General features: G+C 44.7%; 1 protein-coding gene across 4 annotated transcripts in view; it reads left to right on the top strand.

Moving 5' to 3' along the window:
* Positions 1-18,344: 18,344 nt before the first annotated feature.
* Positions 18,345-26,122, top strand: part of ANP32B (acidic nuclear phosphoprotein 32 family member B) — a 32,392-nt gene continuing 24,614 nt past the window's right edge. For 2 of the 4 annotated variants that reach the window (XM_017887582.1, XM_017887583.1), the window contains exon 1: positions 19,627-19,947. In XM_017887582.1, coding sequence (XP_017743071.1) covers positions 19,642-19,947 — 306 coding nt within the window. In that variant the 5' untranslated portion in view covers positions 19,627-19,641. Of the gene's footprint in view, positions 18,753-19,489; positions 19,948-26,122 lie in introns of those variants that run through there. The other 2 variants (XM_017887584.1, XM_017887585.1) reach the window with 2 other exon arrangements.

Here is a 26,122-nt window from a genome sequence, read left to right as displayed (position 1 = left end):
TCTGTCTCAAAATAAATAAATAAATAAATAAATAAATAAATAAATAAATAAATAAAAATAATCTGTGGGGATATAATTTAGAATAAGGGTTGTCTCTGATAGGCATTGGAAGGAACACAGGGGCATGCGATAGCAGTACTTTCTATCTTGACTGAGGGACTGGTTATACAGGTGTATATTTTTGTTAAAATTCATCAACTGCATGCTTGAGATCTGTGTATTTCACTGTAACTATTCCCCAATGAGGGGGAGAGAGAAAGACAGAGTCCAGGCACCATAGCTCACACCTCTAATCCCAACACTTTTGGTGGTCGAGCCAGGAGGGTTGCTTGAGCCCAGAAGTTCAAGACCAGCCTGGGCAACATACGGAGACCCCCATCTCTACAAAATAATAATAATAATAATAATAATAATAATAATAATAATAATAATGATAATAATATTGGCCAGGCGTGGTGGCATGCACCTGTAGTCCCAGCTACTTGGGAGGCTGAGGTGGGAGGATTGCTTGAGTCCAGGAGTTCGAGGTTGCAGTGATCATGCCACTTTATTACAGGCTGGGCAACAGAGCGAGACCCAGTCTCAAAAAAAATAATTTAAAAAGCCCAGATGTTGGTAAAAAAACAGAGGCTTCCTAGTAGACTCCTACTCTTTCTCAGTTCCTTACTAAAAAAAATCTGAAGAAAATGGAAAATTAGGAATCCCCAACACCATAAAAAGTCTGAAAGAAATCTGATGCCGGAGTCTTGGCAGCATTTCTGTTCTCTGTTTTTCTAATGTGCATGCTGCAGCTGCATTAAGAAAAACTGACCCAATTTAGAGCACACATTATACTCACCTGAATTTTATGAGTGGATGCCTGTGAAAAGGAAAGAATGCCCTTGGCTGCTCCCACACCATCTGTCCTCTGCCCCTCTGGGACATTAGCCTGATGGGAACAGATCGCTGAGGAGGCAGAGCACCTTTTCCCAGCACCTACACCCAAGGTCAGGACGCTCCTCTGCCAGCTTGCTTGCTTTTTCAACGTAAATCTCATTTGTTTCAGAGTAATTCATGGGCAGAGTTTTAAACATCAAATAGAACTACTCCAAAGTCTGGAGGCGCAGTGGCTCACACTTGTAACTCACTCCTAGCACTTTGGGAGGCCGAGGCGGGTGGATCACTTGAGGTCAGGAGTTCAAGACCAGCCTCACCAACACGGTGAAACCCAGCCTCTACTAAAAATATAAAACTCAGGCCGGGCACAGTGGCTCAAGCCTGTAATCCCAGCACTTTGGGAGGCAGAGACGGGCGGATCACAAGGTCAGGAGATCGAGACCTGACCTCTAACTAACGCGGTGAAACCCCGTGTCTACTAAAAAATACAAAAAAACTAACTGGGCGAGGTGGCGGGCGCCTGTAGTCCCAGCTACTCAGGAGGCTGAGGCAGGAGAATGGCGTAAACCCGGGAGGCAGAGCTTGCAGTGAGCTGAGATCCGGCCACTACACTCCAGCCTGGGCGACAGAGCTAGATTCTGTCTCAAAAAAAAAAAAAAAAAAAAAAAAAAAAAAAAAAAAAAACTCAGCCAGGCATGGTGGCGCATGCCTGTAATCCCAGCTACCGGGGAGGCTGAGGTGGGAGGATTGCTTGAGCCCAGGAGGCAGAGGTTGCAGTGAGCTGAGATTGTGCCACTGCACTCCAGCCTGGGTGACAGAGTGAGACTCCATCTCAAAACAAACAAACAACAACAACAACAAAAACAAAGTCTGTTACCAAAAACGGCAGGCCTCTGCCTTATCCCTTCCCACCTCACTTGTCATTCTCCACAGACAGTGCTCCAGAGACTGTTCTTTTAGCGGTTGCTTCTGCTGTTTACCTCCTTTTATATAAATACTATGACTATATTATTATTTTTTTAAATTTTTGCCATTAACTATTGACTTCCTACTATGAAAAATAAGACTCCCTCTCTTCATCCTTACTCTCACACACTTTTGACTCCCCCCTCCTTTCAGTAGTGGTTACTTATGTGAATGTGACTCTGTGGTGTTTACAGGTGATTTTAAGACCTACATATAACATACTATAATTACATATTTTTATACAACTTTTAAATTTTCCTGGCATTAAGAATAACCTCCTTTTGTCTTCCTTTGGCTTAATTTGCTACATCCATCAGAACTGTAAAACTCCTTTCTCTTCTCAGTATGGTTATGCAGGTGGTACCCTTGATTGTTATTTCCTGACATCCCCACACCACCCCACCACTGGCCACCTCAAGAACCTTCTGTCCTCTGGTTCCCGCCTGCACGGGATTGCTTTCCGGGCCAGCTGTACAGCTAACATTATTGGAGTGTATTCTCCAGGAGCAGGGAAAAGGGGTGCATGGAGGGTCAATAGTCTTACACCCTGAATGTATGAAAATGTCTTTATTCTATGCTTACTCTTGAATGATAATTTGGCTGCAGAAGTTCCAAGATGATAACTTTCTTCACAATTTTGAAGACGATGTCAGTTGCTCCACTGTCTTCTAGTTTCCGGTGTTCTATTGAGAAGGCTCATGCCATTTTGAATTCTAGTCCTTGGATTATGAATTTTTTTTCCTCTCTTAGGACACTTTTAGGATTTCTAGTTTTCTGCAACTTCATTATGATATGTCTTGGTGGGCTATTTCGATCTGGAATCCCAAAGGAATTGCGTTGTATTATTGTTTGATAATTTCATTATTTACAGCTATCGGTACTAAAATACTGACATTTGGGGTTCCTCAAGGAACCTGCTTCCTGATCACCCTGGGGGAATGTCCACTAGTCTTTAAGACCGACCAGTGGACACAGAGTTCCCACAGAAGCACTTTTTAGTGCCTCTCTCATAAATATAAATGATATTTAAGGATGATCATATACTCAGGAAAGACTCTACAATGAAAGCCAGAACTCTGTGTTACAAAAAGAAACCTGGAGGCCGGGCTCAGTGGCTCATGCTTATAATCCCAGCACTTTGGGAGGCCAAGGCAGATGGATCGTCTGAGGTCGATTTCAAGTTCAAGACCAGCCTGGCCAAAATGGTGAAACCCATCTCTACCAAAAATACAAAAAAATTAGCCGGGCATGGTGGCGGACACCTATAATCCCAGCTACTTGGGGGGCTGAGGCAGGAGAATTGCTTGAACCTGGGAGGCAGAGGTTGCAGTGAACCGAGATGGTATCACTGCATTCCAGCCTGGGTGACAAGAGCAAAAACTCTGTCTCAAAAATAAACAAATAAATAGAAACCTGAAAATGGAGACAATTCAGAGATCAGAATAAAACTTAAGGGGCCAGGCATGGTAGCTCCTGCCTCTAAATCCAGAGCTTTGGGAGGCTGAGGTGTGAAGATCACCTGAGGCCAGGATTTAAGAGACTAGCCTGGGAAAAACCAGCCTGGGCAACATAGTGAGACTTTGTCTCTACAAAAAAGTTAAAAATAAAAAAAATTAGCCAGGCGTGGTGGCTACTTGGAAGGCTGAAGCACGAGGATTGCTTGAGCCTAAGAGTTTGAGGCTGCAGTTAGCTATGATCATGCCACTGCACTATAGCCTGGGTCAAAGCAAGACCGTGTCCCTCAAAAAATGAAAACTTAAATATATATATTTAATGTACATATGTTAGATATAAATATATGTTCATAAATATATTTGTGTATACATATATTTATGTATATATGTTTACGTACATAAATACATATGTGTATGTATTTAAAGATGTTAAAATATTTTCACCTGAGCTCCATATGCTTGAAAGAAAAAAAAGATGCTAAAATATGTTACATTAATGGAATAAAAACAGCATGTTATGAAAATGAACATTAAAATAAGACAGAGCCCTTGGAAATTAAAAATATGATAGCCAAAAAAAAAAAAAACCAAACGTGTTTATCTTATTTTTTCTTAAACCAGTCACTTTCACCCAGAAAAGACTCTTCCAGTCTCCTGCCTCTGGAGATTAGCCATTAGCATTCTGGAGTCAGCTGGGAAAAGGGGAGTTGGAGGAGTAGCTCACCATTTAGGATGTAGACTTCCAGTTCATCCCCTCCATTCTGTCTTTTCCGTCTTTCTTGAACTCTGATTAGTCAGACGTTGGACCTCCTGGACCAAGTCTCTAGCTTTATATGTATTCTTCCTTTAGTATATTTCTTTATATTTTTATGCTACTTTCTGGGCAAATTTCCTCAATTCTATCTTTAAATCCTTTTAATGATTTGGGAGGGTATGAAGATAAGCATATCAATTTACCATGACTAACTAGAAATCCTTCTGATACCTTTCTACATCTTGGCTGATAGTTTGTTCTTTTGCAGAAAGAGAGATAAGAAATGGGCCTGGGGAATCCACAGCCACCCTCATCTGTGCCTGGTGTCCCTGAGCCCAGCGCCTCTATGAGCCTGTTTCTCCAGAAAGTAAATTTCTGCTCTTCTGCCATTTGTCCACTGGCTTAGCATTTTCTAAACTCTCCCAGAGGTACTGGTAAGGCCACAGACAGAAAAATAAACGAACAGAGAAGGAGGTTCAGAAATAGACTTAGAGCTGGGCGTCATGGCTCACACCTGTAATCCCAGCACTTTGGGAGGCTGAGGCGGGTGGATCACTTGAGGTCAGGAGTTAGGGACCAGCCTGGCCAATATGGTGAAACCTCATCTCTACTAAAAATACAAAAATTAGCTGGGCATGGTGGCATGTACCTATAATCCCAGCTACTCGGGAGGCTGAGGCAGGAGAATCGCTTGAACCAGGGAGGCATAGGTTGCAATGAGCCAAGACTGCAGCACTGCACTCCAGCTTGGGTAACAGAGTGAGACTAGTCTCAAGAGAGAAAGAGAGAGAGAGAGAGAGAGAGAGAGAGAGAGAGAGAGAGAGAGAGAGAGACTGACTCACGAATATGTAAGGATTTAGTATGTTATAAAGATCACATTTCATGTTCATTGGGGGAAAGATGGTTATTTAAGAAATGGTATTGGAATAACAGCTAGCCATTAAAATAAAGAAAATTAGATCTTTACTTCAAACCACACATTAAAAGTCGAAGAAGGCTGGGTGCAGTGGCTCACGCCTGTAATCCCAACACTTTGGGAGGCTGAGGTGGGCAGATCACCTGAGGTCAGGAGTTCAAGACGAGCCTAGGCAACATGGTGAAACCCCATCTCTACAAAAATACAAAAAAATTAGCTGGGCATGATGATGGGTACCTGTAATCCCAGCTACTCAGGAAGCTGAGGCCAGAGAATCACTTGAACCTCGGAGGCAGAGGTTGCAGTGAGCTGAGATCGCACCATTACTCTCCAGCCTGGACAACAGAGTGAGACTCCTGTCTCAAAAAAAAAAAAAAAAAAAAAGTCCGAGTAGATGAAAGATTTCACATAAAAAATGAAACCAGAAGTACCAGAAGAAAATATAGGTGAATACTGATATAATCTTGGAGTGAGAAAGGTCTTTCTAATCATGACATAAAAGCATTAACCATAAAGATTGGTTTGATCCTAAATAAAATTTAAAATTTTCTTCATCTCCCCCGTATGTGTGTGGTATATGTATGTGTGTGTGCGTTTACACCTATACATGGAGATATATCTCTATCCTATAAACATTTAAAAAGCACACACAAAAAAACTGGGAAAAATAGTTTCGACATGTATATGTTAGACTATGGGTTAACATTCTTAATATATAAGAGCACTTGTTAAATAATTTTTTTTTTTTTTGAGACGGAGTCTCGCTCTGTGGCTCAGGCTGGAGAGCAGTGGCCGGATCTCAGCTCACTGCAAGCTCCGCCTCCCGGGTTTACGCCATTCTCCTGCCTCAGCCTCCCAAGTAGCTGGGATTACAGGCGCCCGCCACGTCTCCCGGCTAGTTTTTTGTATTTTTTTTTTAGTAGAGACGGGGTTTCACCGGGTTAGCCAGGATGGTCTCGATCTCCTGACCTCGTGATCCGCCCGTCTCGGCCTCCCAAAGTGCTGGGATTACAGGCTTGAGCCACCGCGCCCGGCCGTTAAATAATTTTAAAACACCAATAAGACACAAACATGCAACTTATAAAGTACACACGGCTTTAAAATATCTGAAAAAGTATTTAGCTTTATTTGTTATATACAAGAAGTACACATTCCAAGCATTTCCCTTCCCTAAAAAAGAAAAGCCCCATACTCATTAGCAGTCACTCCCCATAACATCCCAGTCCTTGGCAACCACTAATCTGTCTCTATGGGTTTGCCTTTTTTTCTCTTTTCTTTTCTTTTTTTTTTTTTTTTTTTTTTTTTTTTTTTTGTGGTTGTTTTTTTTTGAGGCAGAGTCTCACTTTGTCGCCCAGGCTGGAGTGCAGTGGCCAGATCTCGGCTCACTGCAAACTCCGCCTCCCGGGTTCATGCCATTCTCCTGCCTCAGCCTCCCAAGTAGCTGGGACTACAGGCGCCCGCCACCGCGCCAGGCTAATTTTTTGTGTTTTAGTAGAGACGGGGTTTCACCGTGTTAGCCAGGATGGTCTCCATCTCCTGACCTCGTGATCCGCCCGCCTCGGCCTCCCAAAGTGCAGGGATTACAGGCGTGAGCCACCGCGCCCGGCCTGCCTTTTTTATTCTTGAAAGGGAGTCTCACTCTGTCGCCCAGGCTGGAGTGCAGTGGCGCGATATTAGCTCACTGCAACCTCCACCTCCATGGTTCAACAATTCCCATGCTGCAGCCTCCCGAGTAGCTGGGATTACAGGCGCACGCCACCACGTCCCCGGCTAGTTTTTTTGAAAATATTTTTAGTAGAGACAGGGTTTCACCACAGGCAATCCGCCCGCCTCAGCCTCGAAAAGTGCTGGGATTACAGGCATGAGCCACTGTGCCCAGCCAAGTTTTGCCTATTTTGGACATTACATCTAGGTGGAATCATACACTATGTGGCCTTTTATGTCTGGTTCGTTTCAGTTAGCATATTTTCAAAGTTCATCAATGTTGTAGCATGTATCAGAATCTAATTCCTTTTTATGGCCAAATAGTATTCCATTATATGGATATATTTGTTTCCCATTTGCTGCTATAACAAATTACTACAAATTTTTATTTATATTTATTTTTTATTTTTTTTGAGACAGAGTCTCGCTCTGTCGCCCAGGCTGGAGTGCAGTGACATGATCTCTGCTCACTGCAAGCTCCGCCTCTCAGGTTCACGCCATTCTCCTACCTCAGCCTCTCCGAGTAGCTGGGACTACAGGCGCCCGCCACCACGCCTGGCTAATTTTTTGTATTTTAGTAGAGACAGTGTTTCACCGTGGTCTTGATCTCCTGACCTCGTGATCTGATTGCCTCGGCCTCCCAAAGTGCTGGGATTACAAGCATGAGCCACCGCACCCGGCCACAAATTACCACAAATTTAGTAGCTTAAAACACAAATTTATTACCTTACAGTTCTGTAGGTTAGGAACCTGAAGTAGGTATTATTGGGCTAAAACCAAGGTGTTGTCAGAGCTGTGTTCCTTTTGGAGGCTCCAAGGGAGATTCTTTTCCTTCCCTTTTCCACTTTGTAGATGCCATCCACATTCCTGGGTTTATGGCTCCCTTCCTCCACCTTCAAGGCCAGCATTCAAGTCCTTCTCACACCACATCGCTGTGGCCTCCTTTTTTGTAGTCAGAATTTCCTTTTTTCTTCTTTCATCTTCCTCTTCAACTTTTAGGCACCTTGTGATCCCACTGGCCTATGCGAATAATCCAGGATAATCTCCCCATCTCAAGGTCCTTAATCACATCTGCAAAGTCCCTTGGGGCCATGATTTTGCCTACCACACAGATACACCATATTTTGTTTATGCATTTACTAGTTGATGGATTTGGGTTATTTCTACTTTGGAGGTATTATAAATCATGCTGCTATGAACATTCCTTTACAAGTTTTGTGTAGATTTATGTTTTCAATTCTTTTGGATATTTGCCTAGGAGTAGAATTGCCGGGTCATATGGTAGCAATATGTTTAATTTTTTTTAAGTGTACAATTCAGTGGTACTTACAAAGTTGTACAACCAAACCATCACCACAATCTAATTCTGGAATGTTTTCATCACTCCAGAAAGAAACCCCAGACCTGTTAGCAGTCACTCTGCATCCTCCCTCCCCAAACCTCTGGTAACCACAAATCTGCTTTGTCTCTCTCTACCTATTCTGGACATTTTACATAAACGGAACCACACAGTACGTGGCCTTCATGTCTGTGCATTAGCATAATGCACTTAGCATAAAGTTATTAAGGTTTACCTATGTTCATTCCTTTTCATGGCCAAATAATATTCTATTGTATGGATAACCATATTTTGTTTATTCATTCATTGCTAATGGATATTTGGGTCGTTTCCATTATATGCCTGTTAAGACTAATGCTGCAATAAACATTCATGTGCAAATTTTGTGTGGACATACATTTTATTTTCTTGGGTATATACCTAGGAGTGAAATTGCTGGCTCATATGTAATTCCATGTCTAACTTTTCTTTTCTATGAACCTGACATTGTAAACAAAACAACTTCAAAATTGTTTTCCAAAGAGGTTGTTGGCCAGGCGCGGTGGCTCATGCCTGTAATCCCAGCACTTTGGGAGGCTGAGGCAGGTGGATCATGAGGTCAGTTCAAGACCAGCCTGGCCAACAGGGTGAAACTCCCTCTCTACAAACACACACACACACACAAATAGCCACGCATGATGGCGGGCGCCTATAATCCCAGCTACTCGGGAGGGTGAGGCAGGAGAATCACTTGAACCCGGGAGCTGGCAGTTACAGTGAGCCAAGATCTAAAGAGGTTGCACCATTTTACATTCTTACCAGCAATGCTCAAGGGTGTGAGGTTGTATGTCATTGTGGTTTTACATTTCCCTAATGACGATGTTGAGCATTTTTTCATATGCTTATTGGCCATGTGTATATCTTCTTTGGAGAACTGTATATTCAAATCCTTTGCCCATTGTTTTTTTAAGATGGAGTCTCACTCTGTTGCCCAGGTTGGAGTGCAGTGGTGCAATCTTGGCTCACTGCAACCTCCGACTCCTGGGTTCAAGCAATTTTCCCGCCTCAGCTTCACAGGCACCTGCCACCACACCCAGCTAATTTTGTATTTTAGTAGAGACAGGGTTTCACCATGTTGGCCAGACTGGTCTTGAACTCCTGACCTCAACTGATCTGCCTGCCTCAGCCTCCCAAAGTACTGGGATTACAGGTGTAAGTCCCCGTGCCCAGCCTGCAATAGTTCTTTATACGTCTGAAGACAAGTGTCTTATCAGATATATGATTTGCAAGTATTTTCTCCCATCCTATGCATTGTCTTTTCAGTTTCCTGATGGAGTCACTTGAAACACAAAATTTTAAAATTTTCATGAAGTCCAATTAATCTATTTTCTTTTGGTGTCCTATCTAAAAAAAACTTTGCCTAATCCAAGGTCATCCTACTTTTCTTCTGAGTCTTATAGTTTTAATTCTTATATCTAGGTGTATGATCCATTTTGAATTAATTTTGTAAATGATGTCCAACTTCATTCTCTTGCTTGTGGACAGCCAATTGTCCCACATCATTTGTTGAAAAGACTATTCCTTCCCTCATTGAACTGTCTTGACACCCTTGTTGAAAACTAATTGACAACAATTTTCAAAGATAATACCTAGTTTAGGCAAGAGTGAGGGAAAGTCTTGTACACTGCTAATGGGAGCATAAAGTAGCAGCCTTTGAAGGGCAACTTGGCTACACGTATACCAGTCCAAAATGTGTACACTCTGATTCAGGAATTGCACTTCTAGGAATTTATTCCAAGGAGCTAAATGTATTCAACGATGTTATGTATAATAGTAAACAACTGAAAGTAATCTAAATGTCCATTAGTAGGCGACCAAGTATTCTCCAATCCATACAATAAAATATGATGCAGCCTTTAAAATGAAGTAGATCCAACTTACTAACTTTGAGCAATCTGTGACCCACTGCTTAGTGAAAATTAAAAGCGTATTTTACAGTATCATTTATAGAATTCCATTTATATAAAATTATATATTATATATATGCACCTTCATTCACAGAGTAATAGCTTAGAAAATATTCACAAAATGTTAACAGTAGTCCGTCTAAGTAATGGGATTTTGGCTGGCTTTTATTTTCTTATTTATACTTTTTTGCANGGCCAAATAGTATTCCATTATATGGATATATTTGTTTCCCATTTGCTGCTATAACAAATTACTACAAATTTTTATTTATATTTATTTTTTATTTTTTTTGAGACAGAGTCTCGCTCTGTCGCCCAGGCTGGAGTGCAGTGACATGATCTCTGCTCACTGCAAGCTCCGCCTCTCAGGTTCACGCCATTCTCCTACCTCAGCCTCTCCGAGTAGCTGGGACTACAGGCGCCCGCCACCACGCCTGGCTAATTTTTTGTATTTTTAGTAGAGACAGTGTTTCACCGTGGTCTTGATCTCCTGACCTCGTGATCTGATTGCCTCGGCCTCCCAAAGTGCTGGGATTACAAGCATGAGCCACCGCACCCGGCCACAAATTACCACAAATTTAGTAGCTTAAAACACAAATTTATTACCTTACAGTTCTGTAGGTTAGGAACCTGAAGTAGGTATTATTGGGCTAAAACCAAGGTGTTGTCAGAGCTGTGTTCCTTTTTGGAGGCTCCAAGGGAGATTCTTTTTCCTTCCCTTTTCCACTTTGTAGATGCCATCCACATTCCTGGGTTTATGGCTCCCTTCCTCCACCTTCAAGGCCAGCATTCAAGTCCTTCTCACACCACATCGCTGTGGCCTCCTTTTTTGTAGTCAGAATTTCCTTTTTTCTTCTTTCATCTTCCTCTTCAACTTTTAGGCACCTTGTGATCCCACTGGCCTATGCGAATAATCCAGGATAATCTCCCCATCTCAAGGTCCTTAATCACATCTGCAAAGTCCCTTGGGGGCCATGATTTTGCCTACCACACAGATACACCATATTTTGTTTATGCATTTACTAGTTGATGGATTTGGGTTATTTCTACTTTGGAGGTATTATAAATCATGCTGCTATGAACATTCCTTTACAAGTTTTTGTGTAGATTTATGTTTTCAATTCTTTTGGATATTTGCCTAGGAGTAGAATTGCCGGGTCATATGGTAGCAATATGTTTAATTTTTTTTAAGTGTACAATTCAGTGGTACTTACAAAGTTGTACAACCAAACCATCACCACAATCTAATTCTGGAATGTTTTCATCACTCCAGAAAGAAACCCCAGACCTGTTAGCAGTCACTCTGCATCCTCCCTCCCCCAAACCTCTGGTAACCACAAATCTGCTTTGTCTCTCTCTACCTATTCTGGACATTTTACATAAACGGAACCACACAGTACGTGGCCTTCATGTCTGTGCATTAGCATAATGCACTTAGCATAAAGTTATTAAGGTTTACCTATGTTCATTCCTTTTCATGGCCAAATAATATTCTATTGTATGGATAACCATATTTTGTTTATTCATTCATTGCTAATGGATATTTGGGTCGTTTCCATTATATGCCTGTTAAGACTAATGCTGCAATAAACATTCATGTGCAAATTTTGTGTGGACATACATTTTTATTTTCTTGGGTATATACCTAGGAGTGAAATTGCTGGCTCATATGTAATTCCATGTCTAACTTTTTCTTTTTCTATGAACCTGACATTGTAAACAAAACAACTTCAAAATTGTTTTCCAAAGAGGTTGTTGGCCAGGCGCGGTGGCTCATGCCTGTAATCCCAGCACTTTGGGAGGCTGAGGCAGGTGGATCATGAGGTCAGTTCAAGACCAGCCTGGCCAACAGGGTGAAACTCCCTCTCTACAAACACACACACACACACAAATAGCCACGCATGATGGCGGGCGCCTATAATCCCAGCTACTCGGGAGGGTGAGGCAGGAGAATCACTTGAACCCGGGAGCTGGCAGTTACAGTGAGCCAAGATCTAAAGAGGTTGCACCATTTTACATTCTTACCAGCAATGCTCAAGGGTGTGAGGTTGTATGTCATTGTGGTTTTTACATTTCCCTAATGACGATGTTGAGCATTTTTTCATATGCTTATTGGCCATGTGTATATCTTCTTTGGAGAACTGTATATTCAAATCCTTTGCCCATTGTTTTTTTAAGATGGAGTCTCACTCTGTTGCCCAGGTTGGAGTGCAGTGGTGCAATCTTGGCTCACTGCAACCTCCGACTCCTGGGTTCAAGCAATTTTCCCGCCTCAGCTTCACAGGCACCTGCCACCACACCCAGCTAATTTTTGTATTTTTAGTAGAGACAGGGTTTCACCATGTTGGCCAGACTGGTCTTGAACTCCTGACCTCAACTGATCTGCCTGCCTCAGCCTCCCAAAGTACTGGGATTACAGGTGTAAGTCCCCGTGCCCAGCCTGCAATAGTTCTTTATACGTCTGAAGACAAGTGTCTTATCAGATATATGATTTGCAAGTATTTTCTCCCATCCTATGCATTGTCTTTTCAGTTTCCTGATGGAGTCACTTGAAACACAAAATTTTAAAATTTTCATGAAGTCCAATTAATCTATTTTTCTTTTTGGTGTCCTATCTAAAAAAAACTTTGCCTAATCCAAGGTCATCCTACTTTTTCTTCTGAGTCTTATAGTTTTAATTCTTATATCTAGGTGTATGATCCATTTTGAATTAATTTTTGTAAATGATGTCCAACTTCATTCTCTTGCTTGTGGACAGCCAATTGTCCCACATCATTTGTTGAAAAGACTATTCCTTCCCTCATTGAACTGTCTTGACACCCTTGTTGAAAACTAATTGACAACAATTTTTCAAAGATAATACCTAGTTTAGGCAAGAGTGAGGGAAAGTCTTGTACACTGCTAATGGGAGCATAAAGTAGCAGCCTTTGAAGGGCAACTTGGCTACACGTATACCAGTCCAAAATGTGTACACTCTGATTCAGGAATTGCACTTCTAGGAATTTATTCCAAGGAGCTAAATGTATTCAACGATGTTATGTATAATAGTAAACAACTGAAAGTAATCTAAATGTCCATTAGTAGGCGACCAAGTATTCTCCAATCCATACAATAAAATATGATGCAGCCTTTAAAAATGAAGTAGATCCAACTTACTAACTTTGAGCAATCTGTGACCCACTGCTTAGTGAAAATTAAAAGCGTATTTTACAGTATCATTTATAGAATTCCATTTATATAAAATTATATATTATATATATGCACCTTCATTCACAGAGTAATAGCTTAGAAAATATTCACAAAAATGTTAACAGTAGTCCGTCTAAGTAATGGGATTTTGGCTGGCTTTTATTTTCTTATTTATACTTTTTTGCATTGCATGAATTTGCTACATGAATATGTATTGTCTTTATGCCCAGAAAAGAAAACATATTTTCATTTTTGTAGAAGAATATCTTCAAGGAATATATATTGTACAAGATTATTCAATGACATGGAAATATGTCTATAATATATTGTTAACTAAAAAGCAGGTTATACTATCCCACTTTTGAGAAGTATTTTTAACTGTCACATTTCCTAGGTATTATATTTTTTTCACTTCTATATGTGAAATATCTCTTATAATTGACATGAATATTTGATGTTGTGGGTTCCCCCTCCCTCCCTCCTGAAAAGCTCTTACTAATGAGATGATGCTTCTCACTATACGAGACTTAAGAAAATGCCATATGTGTGTAGAGAAAAGATTGGAGGAACAGACAACAAAACATGAACAGTGCTTGGCCCTTTAAAAAAGCCTTAGATGGAAATTCTTATTTTCTTCTCTGTAAGTATAGTTTCCAAGTTTTCTATAGCACATGCATAGATAAACATAAAAAGAAGCCAGGGCCTAGATGCCCTTATTTTCAAGGATAAGGATATTTGGTACTTGTAGCCTTTATCAAAATAAGAGACTAGCAAATTTGGGACCACACAAGCCACCTCAGTAGTGCCAGGGTCTAGAGTGAGACAGGACAAAAGCACAGGCCCACAGAGGGGTGCCTGGCTGGACAGGAGCAGGTAAGGCAAGCTGGAGAACAGATGGCAGAGTTCAGTCAGCAGGAGCTGGACTCTTGGATCAGTCTCAGTTCCATGTGGACAAGGAAACCCCTGTGAGGTATGAGAGGGTCCAGATGGCAGGGATGCTGGCTAATTATGGAGAAGGGCACTTCGATATTTTCCAGTGTCAGGAGCATGTTCCAAGTTCCTCAAGAGAGACCAAGGACTATGTGAAACAGAAAATGAGCCTGACTATTTGAGATTTAAAAATATATTTCCCCCTCAGCCAAAGGGGTAGCACATGGAGCAGAGATGGAAAACTGATGGCCACAGCAGAATGTTCCTAGCCTTAGAGGAGGCCAGCAGGCTCTGGGACGCTGCTTGGGTAAGGAAGGGACTCAGGCTTGCAGTGACTGCGGCTGCGGGGGGGGGGCGCAGAGAAAAGTGACAGGCACTCAGTTTCTCTAATGTGATTATGTCCAACCCTCAATAGTTCTGAGATGAGCAGCCTGAGGCCCAGAGAGGCTATATGTTTCGCCCTCAAGCACACAGCCAGTAAGTGGTGGAGTGGGATTCTCGTCTCACTGAAGTCCTTCTCCAAAAAGGGAAAACCACTGAAGAAAGTTATATTAATACAGATTTATCATAATGATAGGCGGAAAAAGCAAGTCTCTAAAAAAAATCTTCTGATCCCAACACTTAAAAACAATATGTATAGTATAGAAAAAATTGCAAGGACATACAACTTAATGGTGGTTATATCTTAATGGCAGGAACTTTTAAATTTATTTTGAGTTTTTTAAATTTTCTCTGCACGATGAGCAAGTAAACCTTTTAAAACAGGAAAACATGTTTTATTTTCAGAAGCAGTTCTGAGGACTAGTTGATCAAAGTAATGAGAATGAATTACAGTGAGCCCTTAATGATAGAGAAATCTAGCTTCTTAGTAGTTATGTGAATTTCAGCAAACCTACTTGGCTTTCCTGAGTCTGTTTCCTAAACACTATAAAAGGTGGATTATCATCCTGTCCCGGGGAGCTGTTGCTAGGATTAACTGAGAAGCAGTGTACACAAAAGTCCCATGCACAGCACTTGGCATAAGGATGGTGCTTAATAAATATTAGACTTGACTCTTGGTAGTCATAGCTCTTCCTTGCTGCACCAGGAAGGCCTAGCACCTCCAGCTGGTTCAGATAGCAGAAAGGAACCTGGGCAGGGGCCCATTACTGGGCCTAGAGCTTCCTGTACATCTGACACATTCCCCTCCTCTGTTTTTACCATGTGAAGACTAACAGGATCTCCTCCCTTAACCCATTTTCACCTATTTGCCTCTCCCTCTCCCCTTGTCTCAATAATCTCAGCTGCCTAGATGGTATTTTTTTTAAGTACATGTGACATTATTTTTAACATAACACACATTTGCAAATCATCTGCTCTGTTCTAAAGATGGACCCAAGGTCTTCCTCTCCATTCCTATCATCCAGAAATACTTGTCTGAGTTCTAATTGAGAAGTTAGATCCTTCAACAACTACCATTTGTTGCCAAACTGCGATAATAGAGGTACATACACTAAGTTGTGGAAACTCCAGGGCGGGGAAGAGATATGTTCTTACCAGTGTATGCACATGTGTGTGGAAGAGGACAGGAAGAATGGAAGTATTTAAAGAGTAATCATTTCCTCATCCTACATTACACATCAGCTTCAAATACTGTCATTACTAAAAGGTAGGGCTGTTTCTTCTCATCTTCAGATTTATTAAAGTCTGTCCACAGCCACAAAGTTTGTGGGGAAGGCTCAAGTCATCTGATCATATGACAAGTAACATGCTGTTGCTGAGGCAGGGGGGTGGGGCACAGGTCCAAGGAGTTACAACCTGGCTCGCAGTGTTCTGCTCAGACATTTTAGAGCTTTTCGGAATACGCAGCCATTCTGATTAACAGGCAGTTTTAAGGCTCAAGGGGTGCCAAAACCTGGCATTATTTGATATTTTTATTACTTACTGGTCAAATGTTAACCATCAATGGAAGTAAAAAGAAATTCATTCTTAGTTTGGTCTAACAAACTCTTTTTACATTTCCTTATTCCCTTTCAGCCCTTGTTGAAATCCATAAATCCATGGTCACAATAATACTTGCAGATTAGATACAACTGAATATTCTACATCTGTCTCACACACAGATGCATACAGAGAATGATGTTAAGTGCAGCAATATTCAAAACCCAGGCCCTGTGACAACAGCCCCTTCAGGCCTGTAGACTGACACTCCCGTAGAAGATGTTGGCAGGGCAATGAGACACACCCTGTTCTGCCTGTGTTATTTATGCCTCTGGCAGTGAAGCCCCTGACAAAGAAGCATGTCACTGGAACACATGCTCTTTGTTCACAGAGGTGCATGCCAGCACCGGCTGCGTAAGAAGGGACAGTGCCGTGTCTGTAGTCTCTCCTCCTTTGGTTCTTTTGCCTTCTATTTGCAGCACATTGTGGCTATGTTTATTAATTACTTTGTAGCTTAATACTATAAAACACACATCTATCCTGTGAGTTATGTACCCTGGGGAAAGAGTCCTTCATACCCTCCAGTTGGCCACAAAGAGAGGACAGAGTCTCAAGATTTGCCCTGATGCTAAAGATTAATACCATCTCCTCCGGGAGCCACCAGGACTCCTTCAGCACCATCCCCTCTTTTCCTGCAAGAGGACAGTGGCATGCTGTTTGGTATTAAAAGTCCTCTACAACTGTTCCCAACCCACAGCACCAACGCAGCCCCCCACCATGTTATGCCTCCACTCAAGACAGACTGATGATGTAGAAGATGGTGGCCTGCAGAGTCAGACCTATCCGGGTCTAAATCTTAGCTCCACTTCTTGTTGGACGTGCAGCTTAAAATTCCTGAGCTCTTCATCTGTAAAATGATTAAATTATCACCTACTTCAGAAAGTTGTCTGAGAATAGTATCAAGAGAAATAATATCAAGCCCCTTAAAGCAGATGCTCAATAATCGCTTGTTGGCTCATGAAACCGATTTGGTAGTTATTTGTTGTTGTTGTTGTTGTTTTTGTAAAAGCCCTCATTGCATAGCCCTGTGGTTCTCACAACCTTAGTTACAGACCTCTTGTAACCTCCTGAGAACATGTCTCCATTTTCCCTTGTCATGAAGACATCTGCTGAGACTATAACAGGAGTCAAGGAACCACATACTAGAAAGTTTTTCTTTTCCCATATTCCTTCCAAAACTTTCATCTTCAAATGTTAACTCACTCAGTATTTTAAAAGCTGATCTATAATTGGCTTACAACTAAGTTTGGGTTGTTTGCCACTAAAACTTAGGTAAAACACGAATGGGGCACTTTCTTAACTTCATAAAACTTTATATTAATGCATAGAATTTCAAGTTTTTCTTTAACAAATTGTTCTTAATTTTTGGTGCTTCTAGTCGGTACAATCTCACATTGTATTTGACATATTATGTATTTACTTATTTTACGCTGAATATAAAGTCATTCCCAGGTGGTCTACAAAGCACAACACCCACCGCGATCTGGTGCTCTAACCCCTGGGACCCTTTCAGCCAGACCATGACAAAGGCTGCCTGCCAGGTTTCAGCGAAACTTAGACCACCAAGAATTTACACACCTCACAGGAGTGCCCTAACGAATAAATGAGATTAAAAAAAAAAAAAAAAAAAGGCGGGGAAACCCTGAGGCCCTGTTAGAAACGCTAATTGTTTCCTTCTCTAGCTTCTATTAAAATGTTAGAAAACTGAGGGAGACTCTCCTGAAGAGGGTGGAGATGCTAGCCTGCTCTGTGGCTTAGCAAGCGACCCCAGCTGCCATGCCAGGGCCGGCCGGCCACGATTCTGTCCCGACGGGGGGCGCGCGGATCCTCGGCGGCACTACGGACGCCACTCTGCCAAGGAGGCAGCGGTGTTCGGCCTGTTGGCCCCAGACTGTGTGGCAAGCAAAAGGTGAACCTCAAAACCTCTCTGTCCCGGGTTTATTCACATTTCGCGCCTCCACAGGCGTCGTACTGCCCCCGTGAGCTTCCCCGGATGGACTGGGCTTTAGGGACCCCTGAAGCCGGACTGCCAAGCTTCCCACCAGCCCTTCCCGCGAACCCCCGGGCCCGGGCCGCAGACCCAGCTCCGGGCGCCACGAGGTGGGGCCGGGAGGAGAAGTCTCAGCCCGGCGGGGGTCGGGGAAGCCCCCCCCCACCCCCGAGAAAGGTCTTACATCAGCCGCCCCACGTGCAATCGGAGGGAGGGAGGAAGTCGCTCCTCTACCTCTGCTGCGCCTTTGCACAGCCTCCGCCCCGCCTGTCGCGCGTCTCCCCGCCCCGTCCTTGGTGCAGCCCCGGCCGCCGAGCCGAGCAGCGCCGCGCCGGGCCGAGTGGAGCCGAGCAGCTGCCGCGCCGCGTCGCCGGTTTAAGCGCAGTGCAGGCCGCGGCCGGGGGCGGCGGTAGTGAGCCCAGCGCTGCGCTCCAGCCCCCTTTTCCCTCCATGGTTTCTCTCCGCTCCCGTGAGTAACTTGGCTCCGGGGGCTCCGCTCGCCTGCCCGTACGCCGCCAGCCACTCAGGACCGCGCCGCCGGCCTCCGCCGCGAGCAAACCCTTCCGACGGCCTTCGCTGCGCAGGCCGGGACGCCTCTCCCCCCTCCGCCCCCGCCGCGGAAAGTTAAGTTTGAAGAGGGGGGAAGAGGGGAACATGGACATGAAGAGGAGGATCCACCTGGAGCTGAGGAACCGGACCCCGGCAGCTGTAAGCAGAGCCCCCTCCGAGCGCCCTCTCCCCTGATGACTTGCATGTAATGGTGGCCACCTGCGGGGCCCGGCCTGAGGGTTCGCCGGCCCCGGCGCGGGGAAGAGCGCAGCTCGTGGGCTCGGACGGGGAAGGCGGGCGGGCGCGGAGGGGGGAGCGAGCGCGCGAGGATTAACTCTTTGCCGCCCGCGGGCCCCTGGGGCGGCCGGAGGAAGGCAGCGGTGTGAGGGAAAGCAAACTTTGAGCGCTTCGCCCGCCAGGGTCTTTCCCCGGAGGGAGCGCGTGTGCAAGTGGCCGGAGGCGAGGGAAGGAGGCGGGGGTTGTGTAACGCTGGGAGCCATGTTTGCAGCCTCCCGGGATGCGCGGCCGGGCGGAGGCCGGGCCTGTCGAGGAGCTGCGCGGCCATCCCCGCCTGGGCCAGGCCAGGCTCCGCGCGCCCCGGGCCGGCCGGGGAAGGGACGCGGATGAGGCGGGGCGGAGGGGGGGCTTCTGTGACCCGAGCTCGCGATGGGCGCCCGCCCGGCCGAGGGCAGCGGCCGTGGGGCGAGGAGGGGGCTTTTTTCCTTTGAAGGGAGCGAGAAGCCCCCTCGGGCGCTTGGGCGGGCGCGGCCTGGCGCGCAGAGCGGGGGAGGGGCGGGCGAGGGCGGCGGAGGTGGCGCAACCGCCGCCCCTCCCGAGGCCAAGTTTGAAAAAAGGACGCGGTTCCCGCCATTTTCAAGCCTAAAATAAAACTTTCTCTCTTGTTTCCTCGCTCCCTCTTTGCCCACGGCCTTGCCCACTTCGACCTCCCAGAGGCAGCCCGGGTCGACCGGGGCCAGCCGTTGTAGCGACGGCTTCGCCCTTCCCCCTGCGCCGCGGCGGCGGAGCCCGGGGCCCCTGCCCCGGGAGGATGGCCCCTCCGTGTGGGCGGGCGGCGGCTCCTCACGCCAGCCGGGGCGCGCCACAGGCCGCCGCAGCGCCATGTTGGCGGGTGCCCGTCTCCCTCCGCCTGGTGAGCCGGCCACGAGCTTGGCCTTGCCCGCCCGCCCTCGGCGCTGGCTGTTGGCCGCCTCTTCCCGCGCCGAGCCCTGGGTCTGTTTCCCCCCGCCCCGCCGGGGCTTGGCTTGTACTGTCGGGAGCCGCGCGCCGTGGCCGCCGCCGACTCATCCCGTCGCGGGCGCGCTGCCGACCCCCTCCCCTTCTTAAAAGGGCAACGGTAGGCGGCCACCCCCGCTCCGCGCCGCGCGTGCGGGATTTCGGGCGGGCCTCAGCTCGGCGCGCGGGATTTTGGGCGGGCCTCGGCTCGGCTCGTGGGCCGGGCGGCCTCTAGCCTCCCACGTGCTTGAGAGCGGCCTGGTTCGGCCGGCCGCGCGCCTTCCGGGCTGCAGGGGCCTGAGGGAGGCTCTCTGGCTGCGCGGCTGCGTGGGCGTGGGTCCGGTCTGTGGGAATCGCCCCTTTCGTCTCCCGGTTTTAGCGCGGCTGCCCGCCGCCGCGAGTCCCCCGACTCCGCGAACCGGCGCGGGGCCAGTTAGCGCCGCGGCCGGGTGCCCCAGCGGACCAGTGGTTTTCCCGCCGAGGGCGGCCCTGCGGGGCTTCCCGCCCCGGGCTACGCGAGCTGCCGTGTTTAGTGCCCTCAGGTGGCTGTGGTTAACAAGTCGGGAACTTGTGGGAATTTGTCGACCAGGGTTCACCTAGTGTGCTTGACGTTTTATATCCTTGCCTTCTAGTCTTTGAGGTCACCACTAACGCGGGGTGGGCCGGGCTCCACCGCCCGGAGCTGTCCCTCCCGGAGGGCCCGCGAGGGTGGGCCGCTCCGGGGGTTCCGAGATGGAGGGTCGCGGGCTCGCATTTTTCCGACCTTCCGTCAGACATTTTGTGCCCGCCACGTGCTAGCCTATCGCCGGGGCGTCCAGCTCGCGCCACAAAACTTGAGGAGAGGCGTTCTTGCCATGGGAAGGTTCCAGACTTTTCCATTGCGGCGTAATTGCAAAGCCGTAGGTTATGGACTAGCTAAAATCAGCCAAAGTGCCTGCGAGAGAAGTACACATGTGGGTCTTCAGAAATGCTTTAAAATCTAGAGTTTGAGTTCTTTAGAATATGCTCAAACTAAAGATCTGCTATAATTCTCGAGTAGTGTTCCCCCTGGGAAATAACAGTTGGCCTGCTGTTCCCCTTAGATGATGATTTCATATATGAAGTAATATTGCTTTAAAAACACGTGTATATCTACAGGTGTTCATTTTTCTTTTCTTTTTTTTTTTTTTTTTTTTTTTTTTTTTTTTTTTTTTTTTTGAGTCTGAGTCTCTCTTGTGCCCAGGCTGGGGTGCAGTGGCGCTGTCTCGGCTCACCTCAGCCTCCGCCTCCTGGGTTCAAGCGATTCTCCTGCCTCAGCCTCCCGTGTAGCTGGAATTACAGGCATGCGCCAGCACGCTGGGCTAATTTTGTATTTTTAGTAGAGACAGGGTTTCTCGCTGTTGTTCAGGCTGTTCTCCAACTCTTCACCTCAGGTGGTCCACCTGCCTCTGCCTCCCAAAGTGCTGGAATTACAGGAGTGAGCCACCGCGCCCGGCCACGTGTTCATTTTTCAAGTAATCAACTTAACCTTGCCAGTCAGGCCAGAGCCATTTAATTCAGTTAAATTAAAACATTTTCTCGGTAATGCTATCCACATTTCAAGTGCTCAAACGTGACAAGTGCCTCGTGGGTGCTGCGTTGGCAGCACTGGCCTGCAGAATCCACTGGTTTATTAAGTAAACATTGGAAGCCTGAGAAACCATTGAGGTGGTATGGTGCTTTTTGCGCTTGGGAGAGTTTGTGAGGCCTTGAGAGAGTGTTGCGGGAGCCAGCTGAGATTGTGGGGGTAGAGGAAGGTTTCCCTTAGGGAGATTGAGACCAATGGGAGTTAGGAACCCAGGTGGACGAATAAAACTTGGACCTAAAACTGAAGGGTTTTCAGGAAAAAATGCTGTAGATTTTGAAGGAAATTCTAAAAGAGAGTTTAAAGTGTTTTTCGCACAGAGGCATCATCTTTAAGGCAAATGAAAAGTTCGGAGATCACTCCCTTAAAATCACATTCAGCTAGTCACATGATACCTTATGTGCGATGTGCTGGAACATACTATAAACGCCACAGAAATTGGTGGCATGGTCAGCTGTTACCCAGTAGGCTTGGCGTCTGGGATCCTGCAGACTTGTCATGTGGGGTAACAAGAATCCATTACCCCGTTGAAGGTATACCGTTGTATGCATAGGATGCTCTGAAATATACAGCAGTGTCCCATGGTTGACCTTAATGATTTTAAAGTCAAGTGAGATGTAAGAGTGTTTGAAGAGGGCAAATAAGGGTTTAATTGTAAATGTGTTCTTATGTTTAAGACCAGGTGGGCTTTTATTGTGTATATGGCTTTTTTCTTATTACTAGGGTTTGAAGAAGACCCTAGTAACACTTTTGTTCAGTTGGGCTCTTGTGTGTTCTGACCAAAGAAGACAAGAAGGTAAACATAAAAGTGTTACTAGGGTCTTCTTCAGTTCACCTATTACTATATCCCTATTCCTTATAAACACAAGTTTGCCCATTTCCCTAAGGGATGAGGGCGAGGGATTGTAAAGAAATACTGAATTTGTTTTTTTTTTTTCTAAGTCCAGCAGGGTGTATTCTCATAGTGGAACAAAATGGCCTAAGATGGCATTTTAAAGTAATCTTCATGAAGAATGGTGGTTACCGTTTAAAAACTTAGACAAGGGTAGGAGCTATTTTGCATGACAAGGAAATATTTTATATAAAATATTGGCAGTTCACTGAGAGTAAATTGAACAGTGCTAGAATATACCATATATACACCGTGGAAACTGGAGGTCTGGTCAGTAAGATGAGAAGACACTGACATGCAGTAGTTAGATATAAACCACATTTAGTTGTATTCCAAAATTGGAAAAGAATACCTGTTCTTTATGTGAGATTCTTACCCTTCCAGTAAACTGAACGTGTCGCTCTGTTAGAAGCACATCATTAACCATGCATCTGGGGACAATCAGCCTTCCTATCAGCTCTTGAGTTTTTCATTCAAAGTTAGAAAGCCAAGCATTTCCTTACTGTGGCTTGCAGTCTATGCCCCTGCGAAATGGTGGTGTGCTATTTGCTGGATTATGACATTTCATATACCAAAATAAAAGCAGTCTTTACGTAGTCCCAGTTTACTGGGAAAAAATGTAGATTGTCTTTAACTTCCATCCTTTTTTGATCCGCACCCCCTCCCCAGCTTTTGACTTCTTTTATTGTGTCTACTGTGATGTAATTTTGAGCTCAATCGGATATTCTAATTGGTTGCATAGCAACTAATCGGGGTTTTCCTTGTATAAGTAATATATCTTCATTGAAGAAAATTAGATATAGATAGGCCAAAAAAATTGTAGGTATAGATAAGCAAAAAGAAGATAGACATACATGCCTAACCTACCATCTAGACACTTTAGTGTATAGTCTACTAGAATGCTTAAATTTTTTCTAAACTTGGTTCGTGCAAATAATCTGAATGCTAGCTAACTTGTTTTGTTTAGAAAAAAATACAGTGAACATCTTTGTGTCTTTATTTTATAGACTCATTATTAATGTCTGCATAGATCATAATTTAAACATCTCTCTCAGGTTGTTCACAGGAATTTTGGCTGTTTTAAATACTGCTGAAATAAAACATCTTATAATGTTATTTTTCCCCCCCTGCCAAATTGCTTTTCAGAATGGTTGCCTTTTAATACCCACCAGTAGGGTATTGGTGGGTCTTAAACACATTGGAGAACTACTAATATAAATCCGTTCTTGGCCGGGCAGAGTGGCTCATGCCTATAATCCTAGCACTTTGGGAGGCGGAGGAGGGTGGATCACCTGAGGTCAGGAATTCAAGACCAGCCTGGGCAACATGGCAAAACCCCGTCTCCACTAAAAATACAAAAATTAGCTGGGTGTGGTGGCAGGTGCCTATAATCCCGGTTACTCTGGAGGCTGAGGCAGGAGAATTGCTTGAAACGGGGTGTGGGGGGCGGGCAGAGGTTGCAGTGAGCCAAGATAGCACCACTTCACTCCAGCATAGGTGAAAGAGTGAGACTCCGTCTCAAAATAAAATAAAATAAAAGTTCTGTTATTTTGAAAACATTATTTTAAATTAATGGGTAGAAGATTTGAACGCTGACTAACTCAGAAGGATGGAAATTGCAAGGATGGCAGGAATTACTTTCTATATTTTGGGATTATTTCGCTTACCATAATAACCAGTATTCTAATTAAAAGAATTGACAACTCACGAAGATCTTTAATTCCTCCATACTCTTTCCTCCTTTTATGGCAGAGACAACTGGTATAGTTGGAGAGCATCACCCCACCAGTTAAGTAAAGTTGATCTTTTTTCATAGTAGCTAGGGGAGTGGCAAATGAGCACATTGAAGAGAATGCAAGGGAAAAACATTTTTCCATCTCCTGTGCCCCCCACCTCCAATCGCTGGGGATATTCCCATGACCTAGACTCATCATAACTTAAAGAAGGACCTCATAGACATTTTGCCATTTAGAACCTAAAATATGTGTTGTGTTTTTTTTTTTTAGAAAGAGAGAGTGTTATAAATCATTGTTATATCTTCCAATCACATCTGAAAAGGTATTTGGCCGCACTGTAGTTCAGATTTTCAATGAAAAGTAGTAGGAAACTACTGTTTTGCTGCTAACTGTAGAAAACAAATATAAGAGTTAAGTAGGAGGTAGTACGGATTTTTCATTTTTAAATGTTTACCTTAAATTTGTGCTTAAGAAAAGGCAAGTTTAATTGGCGGATGAGGGAAGAAAAGGAATGAATTTGGCCCCAAAAGTTAAACTGTCCATCTTCAAGCAGAAGGCCAGGTAACTCTTGGACCAAATAGATCGTTATACACAAATGAACAAGGGCCTGCCTAACCTTTCTTCATTAGATAACAGCTCTGGGAGGATTTGAGATATAAGAAGAAACTAGGACCTTTCTCCTTTGATTAGGACCTTTGGTTTATTCTGAATCTAGATTGGGAAGTTGTGGGATCATCTTGACCCCAGCCCCACTCACTGTCTCAACCACACTCTTCCCAAGCTGTCATCTCCTTTGCAAGGCAGTTTAGATCTCTATACCCAGGGAGGAATGAAAAGAGATGATGAGGCTTAGTTAGCTCTGTGGAGATCCACTGAGAACCCCGGAGTTGATATAAAGATTGTTTTAAGCTGAAGATATTTGAGATTCAACAGATGCAGAGAGAAGCCTACTTGGAGTTTATCTGGCTAAAAGCAAATACATATCACATACGAGGGAATTCTCCCTTTGGAGTGTGCCTGTTCCCAGGAAAAAGGCCAAGAATAAATCTCTGGTGGGGATGGGGGGAGTAGTCTTATGGCCCTAAGAAAACAAAGACCACTCATATCTATGTAGACAGACATTGTAAACTTGATCTCTCATCTGTTCTGAAAATCCTATTTGTGTTCCCTAAAGAAATGTGTTCTTCCCAAAAGGTTTTTCTCCTCCTATCTTTTCCTCTTCTAAGTTAGGTATATAAGCCCTAATTTCTAACTACTCAGTTATCACTGAGCGTGAGTGCACCCGTGTATGTGTGTTGCACGTGTAAATACACTTTTTCTGCACCTCAAATGCCACTTTTCTGCCATTGAAACAATATCTGAGCTCAATACCTTTTCATTAAGGTCCTGTTGAGAACTTTCAACAACTTTGAAGTTGGCTGATGGAACATTTAGACCTGCTATCCTTGGGTACAGCCCTGAGTGGGGCCCTCCAGTGGTCTTTGCTTTTTGCAGTAATTCCCATTATCCTCTGTGCTTATTCCCCAGTGACTCATCTTCTCAGTATGCTTCTTGCATTCTGTTCTTGGGGTAGCATGTTTCTTTACATTCTCAGCCTTCCTGGAAAAGTCAAGGGACATGCCTTTTCTGCCTAGCCCAACGACTCTCTGCCCTATTTATCCCAGTATATCCTATTGCCTCTTACTGGTAGAGGCAGTTAAAGGTCTCAGGTATTCATTTCCTGAACTTCTCACTCTCACTTAATAAATTCACTTACATTTCTGTCTATCCTAGCCATCTCTCTTGAAGGAGCTGTCCCTCCTCCAACAAGGGTAGAATGATACCTCATTTTTAGTATGCATTTTTACTACTTACAGTTGAACCTTTTTTTTTTTTTTTTTTTTTTGGAGACGGAATCTTGCTCTTTTGCCCAGGCTGGAGTGCAGTGGTGCAGTCTCGGCTGACTGCAACCTTCCGACTCATGGGTTCAAGCATTCTCCTGCCTCAGCCTCCCGAGTAACTGGGACTACAGGTGCACACCACCATGCCCGGCACATTTCTTTGTATTTTAGTAGAGATGGGATTT

Source organism: Rhinopithecus bieti, unplaced genomic scaffold, assembly GCF_001698545.2.
Source record: "Rhinopithecus bieti isolate Rb0 unplaced genomic scaffold, ASM169854v2 scaffold_16773, whole genome shotgun sequence".
In the NCBI taxonomy this organism is placed as follows: domain Eukaryota; kingdom Metazoa; phylum Chordata; class Mammalia; order Primates; family Cercopithecidae; genus Rhinopithecus; species Rhinopithecus bieti.
This window is presented reverse-complemented; position numbering and strand designations above follow the sequence as displayed.